This window comes from Sciurus vulgaris (genome assembly GCF_902686455.1).
Source record: "Sciurus vulgaris genome assembly, chromosome: 1".
NCBI classification, from domain to species: Eukaryota; Metazoa; Chordata; class Mammalia; order Rodentia; family Sciuridae; genus Sciurus; species Sciurus vulgaris.
In genome coordinates this window covers 192,641,406-192,661,425 of record NC_136461.1, presented here as the reverse complement: position 1 = coordinate 192,661,425, position 20,020 = coordinate 192,641,406, and the positions used below count along the sequence as shown (strand labels likewise).

The 20,020-nt window shown below is 38.5% G+C and overlaps 1 protein-coding gene across 4 annotated transcripts in view; it reads right to left on the bottom strand.

The window, feature by feature from the left end:
- The window catches only part of COL14A1 (collagen type XIV alpha 1 chain), a 220,956-nt gene that overhangs the window by 129,471 nt on the left and 71,465 nt on the right, over positions 1-20,020 (bottom strand). For all 4 annotated transcript variants that reach the window (XM_079140174.1, XM_079140175.1, XM_079140177.1 and 1 more), the window contains exons 10-13: positions 15,026-15,177; positions 13,750-13,879; positions 12,466-12,611; positions 9,418-9,547 (exon numbers count right to left, since the gene is read on the bottom strand). In XM_079140174.1, coding sequence (XP_078996300.1) covers positions 9,418-9,547; positions 12,466-12,611; positions 13,750-13,879; positions 15,026-15,177 — 558 coding nt within the window. The remainder of the gene's footprint in view (positions 1-9,417; positions 9,548-12,465; positions 12,612-13,749; positions 13,880-15,025; positions 15,178-20,020) is intronic.

Below are 20,020 nucleotides of genomic sequence, written 5' to 3'. Positions count from 1 at the left end.
CCCTCCCTCTCTGGTGCAGGGACCTCCAGGCACGCTCAGACGGGCCTCTGCGCTTGCTATCCGTCCGCTACTAGGCTCTTCCCCAGATATCTGCGGGGCTGCGGGCCTCACCTCCTTCAGGCCTGGACATACCCACCTTTGTGATGAGTCTTTCCATGGTCCTCTCGCGTAAGATAACTCCTCCACCCCAAAGGTCCCCTAGCGATTTTCTTGCTTTATGCCTTTCACCGCCCATTTTGGGTTGATTGTCTCTCTCTCCCCTAATGTATTGAAACCTCAGGGGATTGAGGAATTTGGCTTAATTTTTCCCCCATCTCCGTCTGCAGTATAGAATATACTTGATAAATACTCAAGGAATCAATGAATAATTACCTGCCCTGGACAATCACATTGCTTTTGTGACACTAAATAAAAATGAACAGACTCTTACTCTGTTATTACTGTAAAATTATTTAAAGAGGTATTTCTGCAGATTCCCGTCAGTTCCATAGCTTTGTTAATTTCTTCAAGGAGCCCCTTCTGATTCAACAGACTGAAAATTGTCCATAATTTCTAGAGTTTCATGAGACTTAAAGTACAGATTTATAGTATCAATAATTGTTACCCTTTATTGAGTACTCTCCATGGGTGTGACACATAATATATGCTATCCCACTAAATCCTTACATTAGACTGCAAGGATGAAGTTGTGATTATCCCCATTATGTTGATAACAAAACTGAGGTAGTTTGGTCAAAATCACAGTTACTAGGACAGAAGAACAGTAAGTTTAACCCAGGAAGTTGATTCCAGAGCTGGTGATATTAACCAGTATGCTAGCTAACTTCCCCCACCCTCTCTCTGTCTCTCTCATTCCACAATTTCCAACAGAGCTGTTAGAGCAAAAATCTTGAAAATAAATTTGCCAATTACTGGCCATAGCCACAGGCATAATACTCCCTAACCCAAAGACCAATTCTTTCATGAATTCAGAACATACTGATTCTCTGCCAATAAAGAGCTTATAGGAGTTACTGACCTTCTTAATACTTAAGGAGCTAGAGGGAAAGTATAGGAAAGAGAAAAGCAACCTAACAAGTATTCTGCACATTTAGCTCCACATTTTTCTGTAATTCAGTTATATTTGGAAGTATGACAGAACAAAGTCCAGTTTCCTTAATGAGTGAAAATGTCAGTCTCAGGGATTAGTACCCAGAACATCACCTGTAGTACCTCTTTTTTTTTTTTTTTTAATCAACTGCTAATCCTAAGAATAGTACATGATTTTTTTTTTTTTTTTTTTTTTTTTTTTTTTTTTTTTTTTATTGTAAACAAATGGGATACATGTTGTTTCTCTGTTTGTACATGGCGTAAAGGCATACCATTTGTGTAATCATAAATTTACATAGAGCAATGTTGTTTGATTCATTCTGTTATTTTTTTCCCTTCCCCCCACCCCTCCCACCCCTCTTTACCCTCTATACAGTAGTTCCTTCCTCTATACTTGCCCCCCTCCCTAACCCTAACTCTAACCCTTCCCTCCCCCCCATTATGTGTCAACCTCCACTTATTAGCGATATCATTCGTCCTTTGGCTTTTTGAGATTGGCTTATCTCACTTAGCATGATATTCTCCAATTTCATCCATTTGCCTGCAAATGTCATAATTTTATCATTCTTTATGGCTGAGTAATATTCCATAGTATATATATACCACAGTTTCTTTATCCACTCATCAATTGAAGGGCATCTAGGTTGGTTCCACAGTCTGGCTATTGTGAATTGAGCAGCTATGAACATTGATGTGGCTGTATTTCTGTAGTATGCAGATTTTAAGTCCTTTGGGTATAGGCCAAGGAGTGGGATAGCTGGGTCAAATGGTGGTTCCATTCCAAGTTTTCTAAGGAATCTCCACACTGCTTTCCATAGCGGCTGCACTAATTTGCAGCCCCACCAGCAGTGTATGAGTGTACCTTTCTCCCCACATCCTCGCCAACACCTGTTGTTGCTCGTATTCTTGATAATCGCCATTCTAATTGGGGTGAGATGGAACCTTAGGGTGGTTTTGATTTGCATTTCTCTTATTACTAGAGATGTTGAACATTTTTCCATATGTTTGTTGATTGCTTGTAGATCTTCTTCTGTGAAGTGTCTATTCATTTCCTTAGCCCATTTGTTGACTGGACTGTTTGAATTCTTGGAGTAGAGTTTTTTGAGTTCTTTATAGATTCTGGAGATTAGTGCTCTATCTGAAGTATGATTGGCAAAGATATTCTCCCACTCTGTAGGCTCTTTCTTCGCATTGCTGATGGTTTCCTTTGCTGAGAGAAAGCTTTTTAGTTTGAATCTATCCCAGTGGTTGATTCTAGCTTTTATTTCTTGTGCTATGGGAGTCCTGTTAAGGAAGTCTGGTCCTAGACCAACAAGATGAAGATTTGGACCTACTTTTTCTTCTATAATCTGCAGGGTCTCTGGTCTGATTCCGAGGTCCTTAATCCATTTTGAGTTTAGTTTCGTGCATGGTGAGAGATATGGGTTTAGTTTCATTCTGTTGCATATGGATTTCCAATTCTCCCAGCACCATTTGTTGAAGAGGCTATCTTTTCTCCATTGCATATTTTTGGCCCCTTTGTCTAGTATGAGAAAATTGTATTTATTTGGGTTTGTGTCCGTGTCCTCTATTCTGTACCATTGATCTACCTTTCTATTTTGGTACCAATACCATGCCGTTTTTGTTACTATTGCTTTGTAGTAGAGTTGAAGATCTGGTATTGCAATACCCCCTGTTTCACTCTTCCTGCTAAGGATTGCTTTAGCTATTCTGGGTTTCTTATTCTTCCAGATGAATTTCATAATTGCCTGCTCTATTTCTGTAAGGTACGTCATTGGGATTTTAATTGGAATTGCATTGAATTTGTATAGCACTTTAGGTAGTATGGCCATTTTGACAATATTAATTCTTCCTATCCAAGAACATGGAAGATCTTTCCATCTTCTAAGGTGTTCTTTAATTTCTTTCTTTAGTGTTGTATAGTTCTCATTGTAGAGGTCTTTCACCTCTTTTGTGAGATTGATTCCCAAGTATTTTATTTTTTTCGAGGCTATTGTGAATGGGGTAGTTTTCCTAATTTCTCTTTCTGAAGATTCATCACTTATGTATAAAAATGCGTTGGATTTATGGGCATTGATCTTGTAACCTGCTACTTTACTGAAATCACTTATGAGTTCTAAGAGTTTTCTGGTGGAATTTCCAGGTTCCTCTAAATATATAATCATGTCATCAGCGAACAGGGATAGTTTGAGTTCTTCTTTTCCAATTCGTATCCCTTTAATTTCTTTGGTTTGTCTAATTGCTCTGGCCAGAGTCTCAAGAACGATGTTGAATAGAAGTGGTGAAAGAGGGCATCCCTGCCTTGTTCCAGTTTTTAGGGGGAATGCTTTCAGCTTTTCACCATTTAGAATGATATTAGCCATGGGCTTAGCATAAATGGCCTTTACAATATTAAGGAATGTTCCCACTATCCCTATTTGTTCTAGTGTTTTGAGCATGAAGGGGTGCTGAATTTTATCAAATGCTTTTTCTGCGTCTATTGAAATAATCATGTGATTCTTGACTTTAAGTCTATTAATATGGTGAATTACGTTTATTGATTTCCTGATGTTGAACCAACCTTGCATCCCTGGGATGAAACCCACTTGATCATGGTGCACTATCTTTTTAATATGTTTTTGTATGCGATTTGCTAAAATTTTGTTGAGAATTTTTGCGTCGATGTTCATTAAGGATATTGGTCTGAAATTTTCTTTCCTTGATGAGTCTCTGTCTGGTTTAGGTATCAGTGTGATATTGGCTTCATAGAATGAGTTTGGGAGGGTTCCCTCCTCTTCTATTTTATGGAATACTTTGAGAAGTATTGGAATGAGCTCTTCCTTAAAGGTTTTGTAGAACTCGGCTGAGAACCCATCTGGTCCCGGACTTTTCTTTGTTGGTAGGCTTTTGATGACTTCTTCTATTTCAGTACTTGAAATTGGTCTATTTAAATTGTTTATGTCCTTCTCATTCAGTTTAGGCAATTCATATGTCTCTAGAAACCTGTTGATGTCTTCGAAATTTTCTATTTTGTTGGAGTATAGATTTTCAAAATAGCTTCTAATTATGTTTTGTATTTCCATCCTGTCTGTAGTGATATTTCCTTGTTCATTCCGAATTTTAGTGATTTGGGTTTTCTCTCGTCTTCTCTTTGTTAGTGTGGCTAAAGGTTTATCAATTTTGTTTATTTTTTCGAAGAACCAACTATTTATTTTGTCAATTTTTTGTATTGTTTCTTTTGTTTCAATTTCATTGATTTCAGCTCTGAGTTTAACAATTTCCTGTCTTCTACTACTTTTGGTGCTGTTCTGTTCTTCTTTTTCTAAGGCTTTGAGCTGTAGTGTTAGGTTGTTTATTTGTTGAGTTTTACTTCTTTTATTAAATGCGCTCCATGAAATAAATTTCCCTCTAAGTACTGCTTTCATAGTGTCCCAGAGGTTTTGATATGATGTTTCTTTGTTCTCATTTACCTCTAAGAATTTTTTAATTTCCTTCTTAATATCTTCTGTTATCCATTCATCATATAATAGCATATTGTTTAACCTCCAGATGTTGGAATAGTTTCTGTGTTTTACTCTTTCATTTATTTCTAACTTCAATCCATTATGATCTGATAGAATACATGCTAGTGTCTCTATCTTCTTGTATTTGCTAACATTAGCTTTGTGGCATAATATATGGTCTATTTTAGAGAAGGATCCATGTGCTGCTGAGAAGAAAGTGTATTCACTCTTGGTTGGATGGAATATTCTATAAATGTCCGTTAAGTCTAAATTATTGATTGTGTTGTTGAGATCTATGGTTTCTTTGCTCAATTTTTGTCTGGAAGATCTGTCCAGTGGTGAGAGCGGCGTGTTAAAATCACCTAGTATTATTGTGTTGTGGTCTATTTGGTTTCTGAAATTGAGAAGGATTTGTTTGACATACATGGATGAGCCACTGTTTGGGGCATAGATGTTTATGATTGTTATATCTTGCTGATTTATGCTTCCCTTAAGCAGTATGAAATGACCTTCTTTATCCCTTCTGACTAACTTTGGCTTGAAGTCCACATTATCGGAAATGAGGATGGATACTCCAGCTTTTTTGCTGAGTCCATGTGCATGGTATGTTTTTCCCCATCCTTTCACCTTTAATCTATGGGTATCTTTTTCTATGAGGTGAGTCTCTTGCAGGCAACATATTGTTGGATCTTTCTTTTTAATCCAGTCTGCCAGTCTATGTCTTTTGATTGATGAATTCAGGCCATTAACGTTCAGGGTTATTATAGAGAAATGATTTGGTTTCCCGGTCATTTGGTTCATTTTTAAAATTTTGTTTATTTATTTGTTTGACACAACTTGTTTCCTCCATTATTTGACAATTCCTTTAGGATATTTCCTCCCTTTGCTGATTTGCTTCTTTGTTTTTCATCTCTTCCTCATGGAATATTTTGTTGAGAATGTTCTGTAATGCTGGCTTTCTTTTTGTAAATTCTTTTAGCTTTTGTTTATCATGGAAGGATTTTATTTCATCGTCAAATTTGAAGGTAAGTTTTGCTGGGTATAAGATTCTTGGTTGGCATCCATTTTCTTTCAGGGCTTGAAAAATGTTGTTCCAGGACCTTCTAGCTTTTAGGGTCTGGATTGAAAAATCTGCTGATATGCGTATTGGTTTCCCCCTGAATGTAATTTGGTTCTTTTCTCTCACAGCCTTTAAAATTCTGTCTTTATTTTGTATGTTAGGTATTTTCATTATAATGTGCCTTGGTGTGGGTCTGTTGTAATTTTGTGTATTTGGAGTCCTGTAAGCCTCTTGAACTTGATTTTCCATTTCATTCTTCAGATTTGGGAAATTTTCTGATATTATTTCATTGAATAGGTTGTTCATTCCTTTGGCTTGTTTCTCTAGGCCTTCCTCAATCCCAATAATTCTTAAATTTGGCCTTTTCATGATATCCCATAGTTCTTGTAGATTCTGTTCATGATTTCTTACCATCTTCTCTGTTTGTTCAGCTTTGTTTTCAAGGTTAAATATTTTGTCTTCAATGTCTGAGGTTCTGTCTTCCAGGTGTTCTATCCTATTGGATATGCTTTCTATGGAGTTCTTAATTTGGTTTATTGTTTCCTTCATGTCAAGGATTTCTGTTTGGTTTTTTTTCAATATCTCTAACTCTTTATTGAAATGATCTTTTGCTTCCTGTATTTGCTCTTTTAACTGTCGATTGGTGCGATCAATCAATGCTTGCATTTGCTCTTTCATCTCATCATTCAATGCTTGCATTTGCTCTTTCATCTCCTCGTTTGCTTCTCTGATCATTTTAATTATGTACATTCTGAACTCCTTTTCTGTCATTTCTTCTGCCATGCTGTCATTGGGTTTTATTGATGTAACATCTAGATTTGTTTGCAGCATTTTCTTTCCTTGTTTTCTCATGTTGTTTAGATATCAGTGGACCGCTGAGATATTGCAGATTTCCTCTGTTGATTTACAATGACCCTGAAGATTTCTATATATATCCCCTCTTAGCCTTCAGTAGGCTGAAGTCTTGGAGGAGGTTGATAATGCGGTGCTCCACAAGGAAGCTGCCTCTCTAGGAGTAGTGGCCTTCAGGTGGGGTATATTCCCTGCTAGTGGGCAGAGGTGCCTCCACTTGTTGACCAATGGTCATCCAAAGGGGACCTAGGCTGTGGGCTGAGGCAAGGCCTGTTTGGGCCTGAGCCTCTGGTTTTACTGTCCTTGTGGGAAACCTTGCCCAGCAGGGAAGACTCACCCGGTGGGGAGGTCTCGCTGGTCAGTTTCCTCCTAGAGGTTCCCCTCAATTTACATCTACTGCCTGGGCTGGGCTGCCTTCCTCTGCAAAGTTTCCAGGGGCCCGGCCCTACCTCCTGGGCCTGGGAGCCTCACCCTTCGCAGATGAATCTCCTTAGGCTGCCCCTCCTCAGAGAATTTGCCCATAGGCCTGGAACCTTCGCTCCGCCCTAAGCCTGTCTCTGTGCGGCTCTTCCACCCAGAAGCCTCCTAGATCCTGGGACCCTGTTCTGCACCTAATCGCCTGGCTGCGTGGCCCCTCCTCTGAGCAGCCACCTGTGGCCCCGAACAATCGCTCTGAGTCCCAGAGACCCGCCACAGGCCTCTTCCTCCAGACAGCTGCCCAGTATGCCGGTGCGGTCACTAGGAGTCCAAGAAACTCACTTCGTGCCTCCTCCTCCCACCAACCACCCGTAGCCCGGGGCAATCAATCACTCCGAGTCGAAGTGACCCTGCCCGTTCCTCCTCCTTCTCCAGATAACCCCCCGGGTGTTCAGGAGCAGTCCCTCTGAGTGGCTCTGAATCCACGTGACCCGCTGCACGGGTCCTCTGGGCCACCGCCCGGAGCTCTGGTGTGGTCCTTCAAGACCAAGCGTCCCACCACGCTTCTCCTCCAGGCAGCCCCCCTGTGTTCAGGAGCTGTCACTTTAAGACCAAATAACTCACCACTCGCCTTCTCCTCTGAGCAGCCGCCTGGAGCGCTAATGCAGTCACTGCGAGTCCAAAGGACCCGCCGCGCTCCTTCTCCTCCTTCTCCTACTCCTCCGGGCAGGCCCCGGGGTTCAGAAGTGGTCAGGGTCCAAACAGCTCGCCACGCAGCCCCTTCTCTGGCAACCGCCTGTAGTTCCCGTATAGTCGCCCGAATCCAAGCGGCTGCTCCTCTTCCTCCTCGTCCTCAGGGCAGGCCCCGGGGTTCAGAAGCGTTGTTCTGATTCCAAACAGCTCGCCGCGCGGCTTCTCCTCTGGCAACCGCCTGCAGCTCTGGCGCAGTCTCTCTGAATCCAAGTGGCCACGCTCCTCTCCTCCTCCTCAGGGCAGGCCCTGGTGTCCTGAGTCCACACAGTTCTCCCCGCCTCTCCTCCCCCGGGCAGCCGCCGGAGCCCCAGTGGCTGTTCCGAGTCCCAGCGCTGTGCCGACCGGCCTCCTCTATGGCGCTCCAGCGGGGGGGAGGGGCGTCTCGCCGGCAGTTCTACTTCACAAAGTTTCCTGCGTTCCGGGACCCCCGTCCCATCCGGGGTGCCCCCCCAGGGGGTGAGAGTCACCCGACTACTTTGAGTTGGTCCCAAGCGTCTCAATATCTCCTCTCTTGAATCCTGAGTTCTGGAGCAACACGTAATGCAGCCACCCTCTAGGCCGCCATTTTGAAAAACTAGTACATGATTTTTAAACTTTATAAATAAATGAACATTTTGAGTTAGAGAAGAAAGACTTTTCTTTCAGACAGTATCCCAAAATTCACTCAAGTCAAGTGGTAATATTGGATACTTTCTAGTAAGATTCATTTCTTTTCTTCCATTCCAGTTTTGTTTGTTTACTGTTTTAATTACTCGGTCTTTCTCTGAAGTGTGAGAACAATACAGCTTCAATTAACAAAGAATGGAGGCGTGAAGACTTCTTTCCTTAGCGTTAAGCTTCAGTTATGTATTTGCCAGGTAGAATCTAGAAGATACTATAGAAAGTTGCTACTCATCTTTTCCCAAAGCTCAGAGTGGTGAGAAAGTCCCCTGAACTTTCCTATGTTTCCAGAGATCAATGAATAGAGTCACATTTTTAGTAGTCTACAGGAAAACATATCAATAAACCAGGATAGTATTTCACCTGTTGACATATTTTAAAAATATAGATAATGTATACATTTCCTAAAATTTTTATGAAGTCCCTGTATTTAGTCAAAATTAGCTATAGGACTGGGGATGTGGCTCAGTGATAGAGCACTTGCCTACCATGTCCAATACAGGGTACGATCCCCAACATGGCAAAAATCAACCAAACAAAAAGTCAATATTAGCCTTGCCAAAGATTTTTTTAGACCATGAAAAAAATATAATAATAGGCTCAGATAAAAAGATAGCAAAGATTTTTTAGAAAAAAATTATTCATCTTGATGAGTGGAAAACAAACATTGAGTAATTATGTGCTAAGTGCTTTCACATGTAGCACTGTATTTAATCTCATATCAACCACATGTTGTAAGATATTGTTCTTTTAATAGTTACGATACTTGCCCATTGTCACCCAGAAAAAATATGACCTGAGCTGAGATTCCCATCCCAGCTGCTATGATCCTAAGCCCTTACAGAGCTCTTCCTTCTCCATCCAAATGGAGCAATTGAATTCAGACAGAGACACAGCTGGAATTATCTGGAGGATGCTCTTACATTCATATTCCTCATTATAATGCAGGACAGAAGAAATGCATTTCCTTCCCCTAAATAAAATATGCATTTTTCTATATTATAATAGGTTTCTAAAAGATTTCAACCTAAACTGGTATTTCCAATCCTAACATTTATTTGGACTTTTCTCACCATATTTCATCTGAATGACTGAAATGCTCACATGTTGTTTCTTGTCCGGTAGCAGGATCACTGGCCTCTTCTCCAAACATAGCATAAACTGTGACTGTGTATTCGGTATTGGGGACCAACCCACTCAACTCAATATCTGTGTGGGTCTCTCCAATTTTCATCTGAAAAGAACACACATAATTAGATCATTGGCCAATGGGTTTATTCTCCTGAACCAAGTGGCACTTTCAAACAAAGGTGAGACTTTGTGGAGTAAGACTCTGTGTCTCCACACAACCTCGTCGTCAGACGGGCTTCTGTCTTCAATTTTTAATTGTTTTGCATTTTATATTGGGAACACATAATATGGAACTACACAGAATTGAATGTACCCATGCATGCTGAATTAGGATAACTCTTTGCATCTGGATAAATGGCAATTGCAACCAGAATAACAATGTTGGATGTTTAGGCCCCAGAATAGTGTGGGTGGAACTGAGTCAGAAATATTCTGTAGAGATATGAACCCAGGCCAGCCTGCTAGAGGCAGTGCTAAGTGGGCATCTGTCACTACTTGCTAATTCTAACCAGCGTTTTGGCTGGATGCCCAGTTTTGGCTTCAAGCTCAATTGAGCTGGGCTAGTTTTACCACCCCATTCAACAGGGGGCCTATCCGGTTGGATTGCAGGTCCCTTCTAGTGTTCTGAAATGATAAGCCTACCTTGATACTTGAATTAACAATTTGCTTCTTGATTCTGAGAAACTATTTCTAACCTTTGGAGTTGGTCAACTAGCCAATTATCTCAGTTGTGCAACAACTGAGAGCCAATCGTGTGACAGGTTAGTTTTATGCTTGGAAAGGATGAAGAAAATCTCCATAAACTGTCTCCAGCACCACAACTACAAGTGTTACTGACAAGTTAGATTTTTAAACTTTGAAATATTGCATCATATACCATGAGTATATAGAAAATAATATAACACATCCCTATATATCCCTTACTCAAATTTAATATGAAAATTTTTTTCATATGTTTCAGATCTTACTTTAGAAAGAATTAATATATTCAGATAAAACAGAAGTTCATTCTCATTCTTTTGATTCACCACCTCTACCCCAATATTGATATACATCTTACTGCTTCATATTTTAATTTTGTACATATATGTATAAAATCTGTTACTAATCTTTGGTCCTAGACATTTAACAAAATACACAAATGAGATGCTATCAACATAATCTTTTTATAATTTGTTCTTCTTTCTTCTGTCCATATAATGTTTCAAGACTCATGCATATTGATACACAGGGACAAGTTTACATGATTAGTTCTCTTCTGAGAGTCTTTTCTATAAATATATCACTGTTTTCCATTCCTCTGCTGATGTTATGCTAGTTGCTTGCAGTGTTTGTCCTGACCAAGTAGCCTCATTGAAAAATCCCTTTCAAAATGTTTCCCTAGGATACATATCTAAACAGTATGTATCTTCAGCATCATGATGAATCTCAAGATATTCTCCAAAGCAGCTGCAGCAGCTTCCATGCCTGCAGCAGTGGAGGAGTGACTGTCCCCCACATGCTCACTGCTGAATGCTATTATCAGACTCAAAAAATTTCACTAATCTGTTGGTAGGAATCACTATTCCTTTAGTTAGAAATCAGTATCCCTTCAGTTATTATTTTCCTGTTTTCTAGTGTGGCTCAGCATCTTTGCAGGATCATTTGTAACTTTTTCTTCTATCAAAACAATCAAGATCAACTTGACATCTGAATGGAAAAAAGCTTTATAAGCCTTAGAAATAAGAGAATGCAGGTCACCAATGCTGTTCTTGATACTCAGATTCACCATAGCTTTCACTGATGTTTGCGGATTTCAGTCAGAAGAGGCAGGTTTTAAACAATGTTAGAGAACCAAGTTCTAAACTGCCTCTCTTCTCCACTCCACAGCCTAGTCAAGATACTTTATCTTTTTCTCATGAATGTTCACATTCTAACAATTGCCCCCTGTACATTAAAAATGAGTACTGAGTATTGAAAGAAATAATTTGAAAATCAAATATTCATGATTTAAAATAAATGCAAAAATTCATATCAATGAGATGTCTTTATCTATGTCTCAAATTAGTAAAAAAAATCAGTACTCGTGGGTGAAATAACCATTTATGAACTGTGTATGATAAAAGAAATTATATAAACTTCCTCTAGAGCCATCTGGTAATATCTAGAATAAGCTTTAATATTTTGCATACTCCTTTCACTAAAGAAACTCCATTTCTGGAATTTATCCCAAGGAAATAACTGGACAATCATGCAAAAATACCCAGTAAGAATGTTAAGAATTTCAAGCATAGTTTATACAAGTTACCCCTTATGTCCAATAATATGAGTTTAAATACAACCTATACAAACCAACAGTGGAAAACTATAACAACAAAATGACTATGTAAAATAGTCTTTAATGGTACAGACAGATATTCACAATAAATGAGATGAAAATGGCAGGCTATAAAACGGCCTTCATCTGTTGTATTAAAAATGCATTCATGGGGCTGCGGAGATAGCTCAGTCGGTAGAGTGCTTGCCTTGCAAGCACAAGGCCCTGAGTTCCATCCCCAGCACCACAGGAAAAAAAAAAATGCATTCATGCCAGGAGTGGCAGCACACGCCTGTCATCCCAATGACTCAGGAGACTGAGGGAAGACGATCATGAGTTCAAAGGCAGCTTCAGCAACTGAGCAGGGAACTGAGCAATTCATAGAGACCCTATCTTTAGATAAAATACCAAAAAGGGCTGGGGATGTTGCTAGGTGGTTAAGCGCCCCAGGGTTCAATCCCTAGTCCCCCCTCCAAAAAAAAAAAATCATTCATAAAGACTGTTAGCTAAAAGTTACTAAATCATTATCTTTAGGTGGTAGGATTACAAATGATTTTTTTTTCTTGTCAATCTGAATTTTCTACATAGTATACATTCAATTTTTACATTATATATATATATATACACACACACGTGTTTGTGTGTGTGTGTGTGTGTGATATATAGATATATACGTCTTTAAAAAGTCAAAGACTCTAGGAGTGCAGTAGGGTGCAGAGAGTTACCTCTTTTTCATCCCCAGCCAGGCCCTCTGTGAGAGGAGCGTAGAGGATCAGGTATCCTGTGGCCCCAGGAACTGCATCCCATCTGACACGCATACTATTTTCAGTCACATCATACAGTTCAAGGTCAGAAGCCATGGGTAAAGCAACTGTAAGAGGAAATTCATTTTAATGTTCAGTCATTTATAAGTGTCCTTGAGAAAAATGGAACAACCAAGAAACAAAGTTGGCCATGTTTAAGGGGGAGGCAGAAAGGGATTAGGAAAATTGCAAGTTCCTAGCTTAATGCAAAAGAAAAACAGGAAACATTGTTTTCAAATACAATTCTAGATCCCTCAAAATGTGACCCTGCCTACTCTTCTCATACATAGGCACACTCAAGACTTTTCTTACACTTGCAGACTTCTGTTGGTGTGTCTACAAGACTTCATTGCACGAGCATGTTTATATATCCTTGGTTTGCACGCCCACTCCTTACTACACAAAAATATCCTTGAGAGTAAGGATGGCCACTCAAATGTTTCTGCAAAGTCAAGGCATTAACACCCACCTCACAGATTCTTGTCAGTCATAAATTCAAAAATGTATAGAGAATGATTACCATAGTGCCTGGAATATTGTTCTCGGTGTTTTTTAAATTGTTATTGCTCTTCAGAGGTAGATATTCTGAGACAAAAGTTTCATAGTGTCTAACACGTAGTAGAAACTCATTATTTGAAATTATGAAAAGAATGGTTGATCTTTTCAAAAATAGTTCTCTCTCCCCATGATTCTCAGAGTGTGCGTGCGTGTGTGTGTGTGTGTGTGTGTGTGTGTGTTGTTTATGTGTTATCATGATCATACCTGGGGAACTGCTAGCATTCAGAGCTGATTTTAATTACAATCATATGAACAATGAAGAGACATGCAGCAAAATCTTCTTGATCGTCTACTGGACACAAGAGCCACAGAGCTCTTGCTCGTCTCCTACTGACAAATTCTAACACAGTTCCTGGCTCATAAGAGGCATTTACTGAATATCTGATTAATATGCAATGAGTGATTCTGCACCCTTTACCACCACGGTTGCTCTCTCCTAAACGTTCTAGAGATTGATAACACCCATTTCCACATGGAGCACTGAAAATCAGCAGCTACGGCATGGGACCTGCACCACGTGAGGCATGAGCATTATCTCCTAGGAATTTGCCTTAGGATGTATATCAGTACAGCCAGAGCAGCCCGATTTAGGAAGTGCCACCTAAGCAGACTGCCCAAGTCAGAAGTGGTATAGAATTAAATACGTACGTGTGGTTTCCGTTCCTCGTAGGCCTTCACTAGCCGTGTGAGCATATATTGCAAATACTGCTACTTGATATTCAGTTAAAGACATCAAGTTTTTCAACACTGTGGAAGATATGCTTCCATCCACCAGCACCTGTGTGAAGAAGGGTTTGAGGAATGAGCATGGAACATTGCATATGCAGAACTAGACAAAAGTTTCTCCAGCAAGAACATTTCATTTGCTATTTTATTATTTGCGCCACATCCTCCTTTCTCATGGCTACCAATTCTCCTTGAATGGCCACATAAAGTGATGTATCTTTTATGAAATGCAGCCAAAGGCATTTATTCATTCTTATCTAATGGAAATTGTGTCATTCCTGAGATAATCATTATTCTACTCGCATCCATTTCATAATAGTAGACAAATGATTTTTTTCCTTGGAAATCTGGGGAGCATCTGAAAGGTTTATTAGTCATAAAAAAGAATGATTAACAAAAAAGAATGATTGGAAGCACTCTGATTTTTTTTGTCCAACTGATTAAAAACTCCATGATTTACTTCTTATTTTTAATACTTGAAAGGAAAAATATTCACAAATTCTGCCATAATAATAGTAATACAGAAGAAAATTGTGAAACAGGCCGAGGTCAATCAGAGGTTAGAACAACAAAAGGAAATGGGGATTTCATCATGTTTTAATTGATTCCCTGTGAACAGATGTATCAAAAGTGGGGACTGGGAAGGACCCAATCATCTGGCAAAAGGTGTTCTCTTCTGTGTTGGCCAAACCCTGAAAGATGCTGCCTGCAGCTGCTTTATTATGACTTTTCTATTGCACTAATCTTTACAAATATTCAGGAAACTTCAAACCCTGGAGGACTTGTCCATCATATCTCCACATAATTTGAAACACACAGAATTCACTAAGACAGAAATCTCACCACTCCCAAGTAGAGAAAAAAATGAATGAATATCAAAAGAGGTCCTGACCAGATAATTGGCTACTGATAACTTTTGCTTTAGAACTCACTAACTTTAAGAAGAAAAATAAGCTAAGTTAGATACGCAGACCTGATCAGTCCTGAGAGTTATTTGATGGAGGGATAAGAGAAGACGATGCAACCACCATTATTCAGAGGGATGGAAGGATAATATAGACACACAGAAATGTATTTCAAATGATTTAAAATATGTGTGACAGAATCATCTCTCACATACACATTGGTCTTGTTCTCATTATTATGGAAAACTTCAGAGAATTAAAAGTATCATTTAAAAACACTGTCTCCTTCTTACCTCTTGTGGTTTTCCACCTCTGGTGGGATAATACACAACTCTGTATTTTTCCACTTTTCCTGGGGCATGAGTCCAGTTAACCATAAAGCTTCTGGCAGTGACTTCAGAAGTAATCAACTCTGTAGGTGGCCCAATGGTGGCGAGGGCTGAGGCTAAAGTGAAGAAATATATCAAATAAACCTTTTTCCCAAAGTTATCCCTGTAAACCTAACAAATTTCATTAGTCAGAAGTGACTATTGCTTTTATACTACCTCTTAGATTTTTTTTCTCTAGGTAAGTTTATTCAATTATTAATGTCTGGAGTAGTTCATTCAAATATTTTAGTGTACATTAGTGCATGGTAATGCACAATGCTAAGTTCTGAGGGTACAAACTTAAATAAGACATAGCCCTTGATTCCCAGGAATGTTCTTATAGACATTTATAAATTGTTAATGAACAATAAAAATAAACATTAATTGAGCATGTGTGCAATCTAAATATATTCTGAATTCTTTATAAGTATTATCTCATTTCATGAGTAGCTACTAATGTCATTCACTTTTTGTAGGTGAAAAAACTAAGACACAATAAAACTAATGAATTTGATGAAGGTCTCACCAGTAGTAAGTCTGAAAGATGAGATTGACATCTAGGTTTCCTGACAGAGCTTGTGGTTTTTAGAATCAGATATTATAGGCTCCATAATAAAGGCTTCAACAGATGTCCGGTATAAAAATTTAAAAAGAAGACAAAACAACTAATACACGTTGAATGCTCACTCTGAGTCAAAATACCATCTAAGCCTTTTGTGTATGTTATATACGTGTTAAAACAAATAGTTCTATAAAGACATTGGAAGTGTAAAATTCAAATGGAGAAGGAATAAAAGGTGAAAATGAGAATAAGGAGTTTGGGTTTTAGGATTTCTCAACCTTTAGAAGCATTTATCAAGGGACTTTAATAACCACAAAAATGGGGAAAATTTTTGAACATTAAGTATGACCAGAACTGTATTGCATGCTTTATCATCAACCACATGTAAAGTTCTTTTGTGTGAGAGAGAAGCTGGGATCTAAATGAGTCTCACTCTGAAGCCCAGAGAAGTTTGTTCAGGATCCTACTGTCTGGATACCCAACCCAATCCCAAGAGATGTGACCCGGAGAAAATGAGATGATGGAAGAAAGAATGACGTGAGCCAAATGGATTCATGTCACACTCCTGGATACAATAGAGGCAGGAAACAAAATCAGACTCCAAGACTTCAACATTGACCCCTCTTCCCAGATCACAAAAGCCAGGTACCACCTGCAGGCCAATGATACCATGAGGAGTGTTAAAAATACATGATGAATTTGTTCCTGGGAAGACAGCAGATATAATTTTCTCTATTTCTCCTTCTGAGTATAATTAAAAATTCTGGAAATTATATGAAAGACTAGCAGAAGAAGACACTGAAATTAGAAGGAAGGAGGCCGGGAAGGGGGAGACTGTAGGACTCAAGTAATATCCCAGTGGTGAGTTTCCTGTTTCTTTTTTATTCATATATTCCAAACATGGAACTAAAGTATCTGGCAACCTAGAAGCATCAAAAGATAAAGATGAAAGAAAGATGTTGCAACAAAACCTTCTCTCTCACGCCAGGAGGCCAGGAAAAAGCCAACCTCCCAAGACAGAAAATTTTTAGGCGTTAACTGCTCTACTCCAGGAAACACAACAGAGAAAGCTGTGGTCCACACCACCCGGGACAGCAAAGGCTAAACAGGAAGTCAGTACTTCTACCCTTTCTTGGCTATAATCACATCACCTCATCCCTTCACCCCAGTTAGCGTGGTCCAGGGAGTAATGAATCCTTCCTATCTCATCCCCACCTGTGACATCAGTGGAGACCACACTAAAGGCCAGCCTGGTCTTCTAACCAGGGCCACTTCTTCACTCTGTGAGAGTGTCAGGGAAGACCTAGTGGTGACTCAGAGCTTCCGCCACTGTTCCCCAGTAAGGAGGTCACTTTCGTAGCAGTGTTTGTTGGTGGAGGCTACCTGGGGACCAGTAATGAGGGACTCCTACTCCCCTATTAGGGTGGTATCAGTGGAAGGCTAGTTAAAGGAGACCAAGTCAGGAAACTGGACTTCTACCCCTACCTAGTAAGAGTGAAGCAGTACCCCTACCTCCTTGCCAGCATGATACCAGAGGAAACCAGATAAATCAGAGTACAGTCAATGCACAATTACAAACATAATGGAAACAAATGGAAAAATTAAAACTCTCAACAAAGAAATAGAAAATCTTAGCAAAAAGTAAACAATATAAAAAGAAACCAAGTCAAAATTTTAGAAATAAAAAGTATAACAACCAACATTTTTAAAAAAATAACAGTGAACTCAACAGCAGAATGGAGTAGACAGAGGAAAGAATTTGTAAACTTGATTGATAGAATGACCCCATCTGAACGTTTAGAGGAAGAGTAGACTTAAAAAATTAACAGCCTTAAAGACAAGTGGGACTATAATGAAATACCTATAATTCATATCAGAGTTCCACAAGGAAAACAGTCAGGGCTGAAAAAGCACTTGAAGAAATAATACCCCTCCAACACTCCCAATTTGGCATATCACACAAACCACGGGTTCAAGAAAATGTACCCCCAAACAAGACAGACTCAGAAATTCATACTAAGAAATATCATAGTAAAAATTCTGAAAACTAAACTCAAAGAGAAAAATCTTGAAAGCAATGTGAGAGAAATGACACCTTACCTAGAGAAGGAAGACTATTTGAATGACACATTTCTCATCAGAAACCATAAGGAAGAGGCACAACACTTCTCAAGTGTTGAGAAAAAAGAACTATCAAACCAGATCTCTATATTGAGCAAAAATATCTGAAATTAGGAGAAAACCAAGGCATTCTCACATGGAAGAAATTTAAGAGAATTTTTCATTAACAGACAATTTATCCCAACAGACATATTCTAAAAGAATGGCTAAAGAAAGTTGTCTAAACAGAAAGAAAATAACTAAAAAATAAGGAAACCTATATCCTCAAGATGGAGGTAAAATAACAGAAAGTATAAAAATAAGGAAATACAATATATTTTACTAAATTATTGGGTTTTCTAAATTATGTTTGATGGCTGTAGCAGAAAATATAAACTTTCTGATATGGTTCTCTGTGGGTGCAGAAATATTCAAGACAATTATATGATACACAGATGTGGGGATAAAAGGACTTGAAAGAAGGTAAGGTTTCTACACCTATACCACCAGAAAAGGAAAGGAAACAGGGACAATTACTATAGGACCTATAGACATCAAAGGAATAATAAGAGAATACTATGAAGAACTCTACACTCATTAATCCTACAAGCCTGATGAAAGGGATTAATTCCTTGAAAATCAGAAACTTTCCTTCTACAATGGAGAATAAGGCAAAGATGTTCACTCACAACTGTTATTTTCAACTTAGTATGAGAAATTATTATAGCAACTGCAATAAGGCAAGAAAAGGAAATAAATATTATAGAGGTCAAAGGAAATAAAAGTTAAGGCAAACAAACTTCCATATTTGCAGATGATTTTATACATAGAAACTCTTCAAAATTTAGATAAAACTTCTGATTAAAAAGTACGAATCAGAAGAGCATAGTATACAAAAATCAAGTTTAATATTTGCAGATGATTTTATACATAGAAACTCTCCAAAATTTAGATAAAACTTCTAATTAAAAAGTACAAATCAGAAGAGTATAGTATACAAAAATCAAGCTTATTCCTACTTATAATCAATGAATGTGTGGACACTGAAATTAAAAATACAACCAAAATCACTCAAAATTAAATTCTTAGGTGGACTTATAACAAAACCTATATACGACATAAGTATATGATACACCTAAGTCCTAAGAATCATAAAAAACTGATAAATCCAAGAATGTCTAATTAAATAAAGAGACAGAATGGTTTATGGGTTGGATGAGTCAACAAACTAAAAATGCTTCTTCTCCCCATGTTGATATTTGGTGATTGGTATTTGATAATCGATCTTTGATTTATTGTAATTCCTATTGAAATCTCAGTAAGATGTATTTGTAAAGATTATTCTAATATTTAATGGGAAGGCAAAGGTACCAGAAGGGTAAAAATGGACTTTAAAAAGAATAATCAAGTGGGAGAAGTCAATTCTACCCAATTTCAATATTTACTATGTAGCTACATTCAAGATGGTATCGGAAGAGGATTAGACAAGTAGACTTAATGGAACAGACCAGAGAACTGTGAAATATACCCACATAAATTATGCCTACCTGATCCTTGACACACAAAAGTAGTTCAACTTGAAAATGGACCAAAGACATGAAGAGACATTTTACCAACGAGTACATACACACGGAGAAGTAAGTATGCAAGAAGATGTTCTTTAGCCATGAGGGAAATGAAAATGGAAACCATAGTGCTGCACCATGGCACGGCTATCAGAATGACTGAAATTTAAAAAATAGTAGCAATAACAAATGTATGGCAATGCACAGAAAGAAACTGGGTCACTCATACACTGCTAGGGGGAGCAAAAATGCTGCAGCCACTCTGCAAATAGTTTGGCAGTTTCTTAATGAAAACTAAACTAAATATGCAAGTAGGAAATAGCCCAGCCATCTTACTCCTGGGCATTATTCCAGAGAAACAAAAAACTTATGTTCATGCAAGAAACCAATATATACAAGTAAATGAAGAGACACAATGTATTCATGGATTGGATGAGTCACAAACCCATACACAAACATTCACAGCAGCTTTATGCACAGTAGCCCAAAGCTGGAAAGAATCCAAAAGTTCTTCAGAGAGAAAGTGATCAAACAAACTGTGACACATCCATACCATAGAATATGAGGCTGCAACAAAAAGGAAAGGACTGTTGACACATGTAACAACTTGGATAAATCTCCAGGGAAATATACTGCATTAAAAAAAAAAAAAAAAAGCCAAAGCCAAAAGATTATATATTGCATAATTCCACT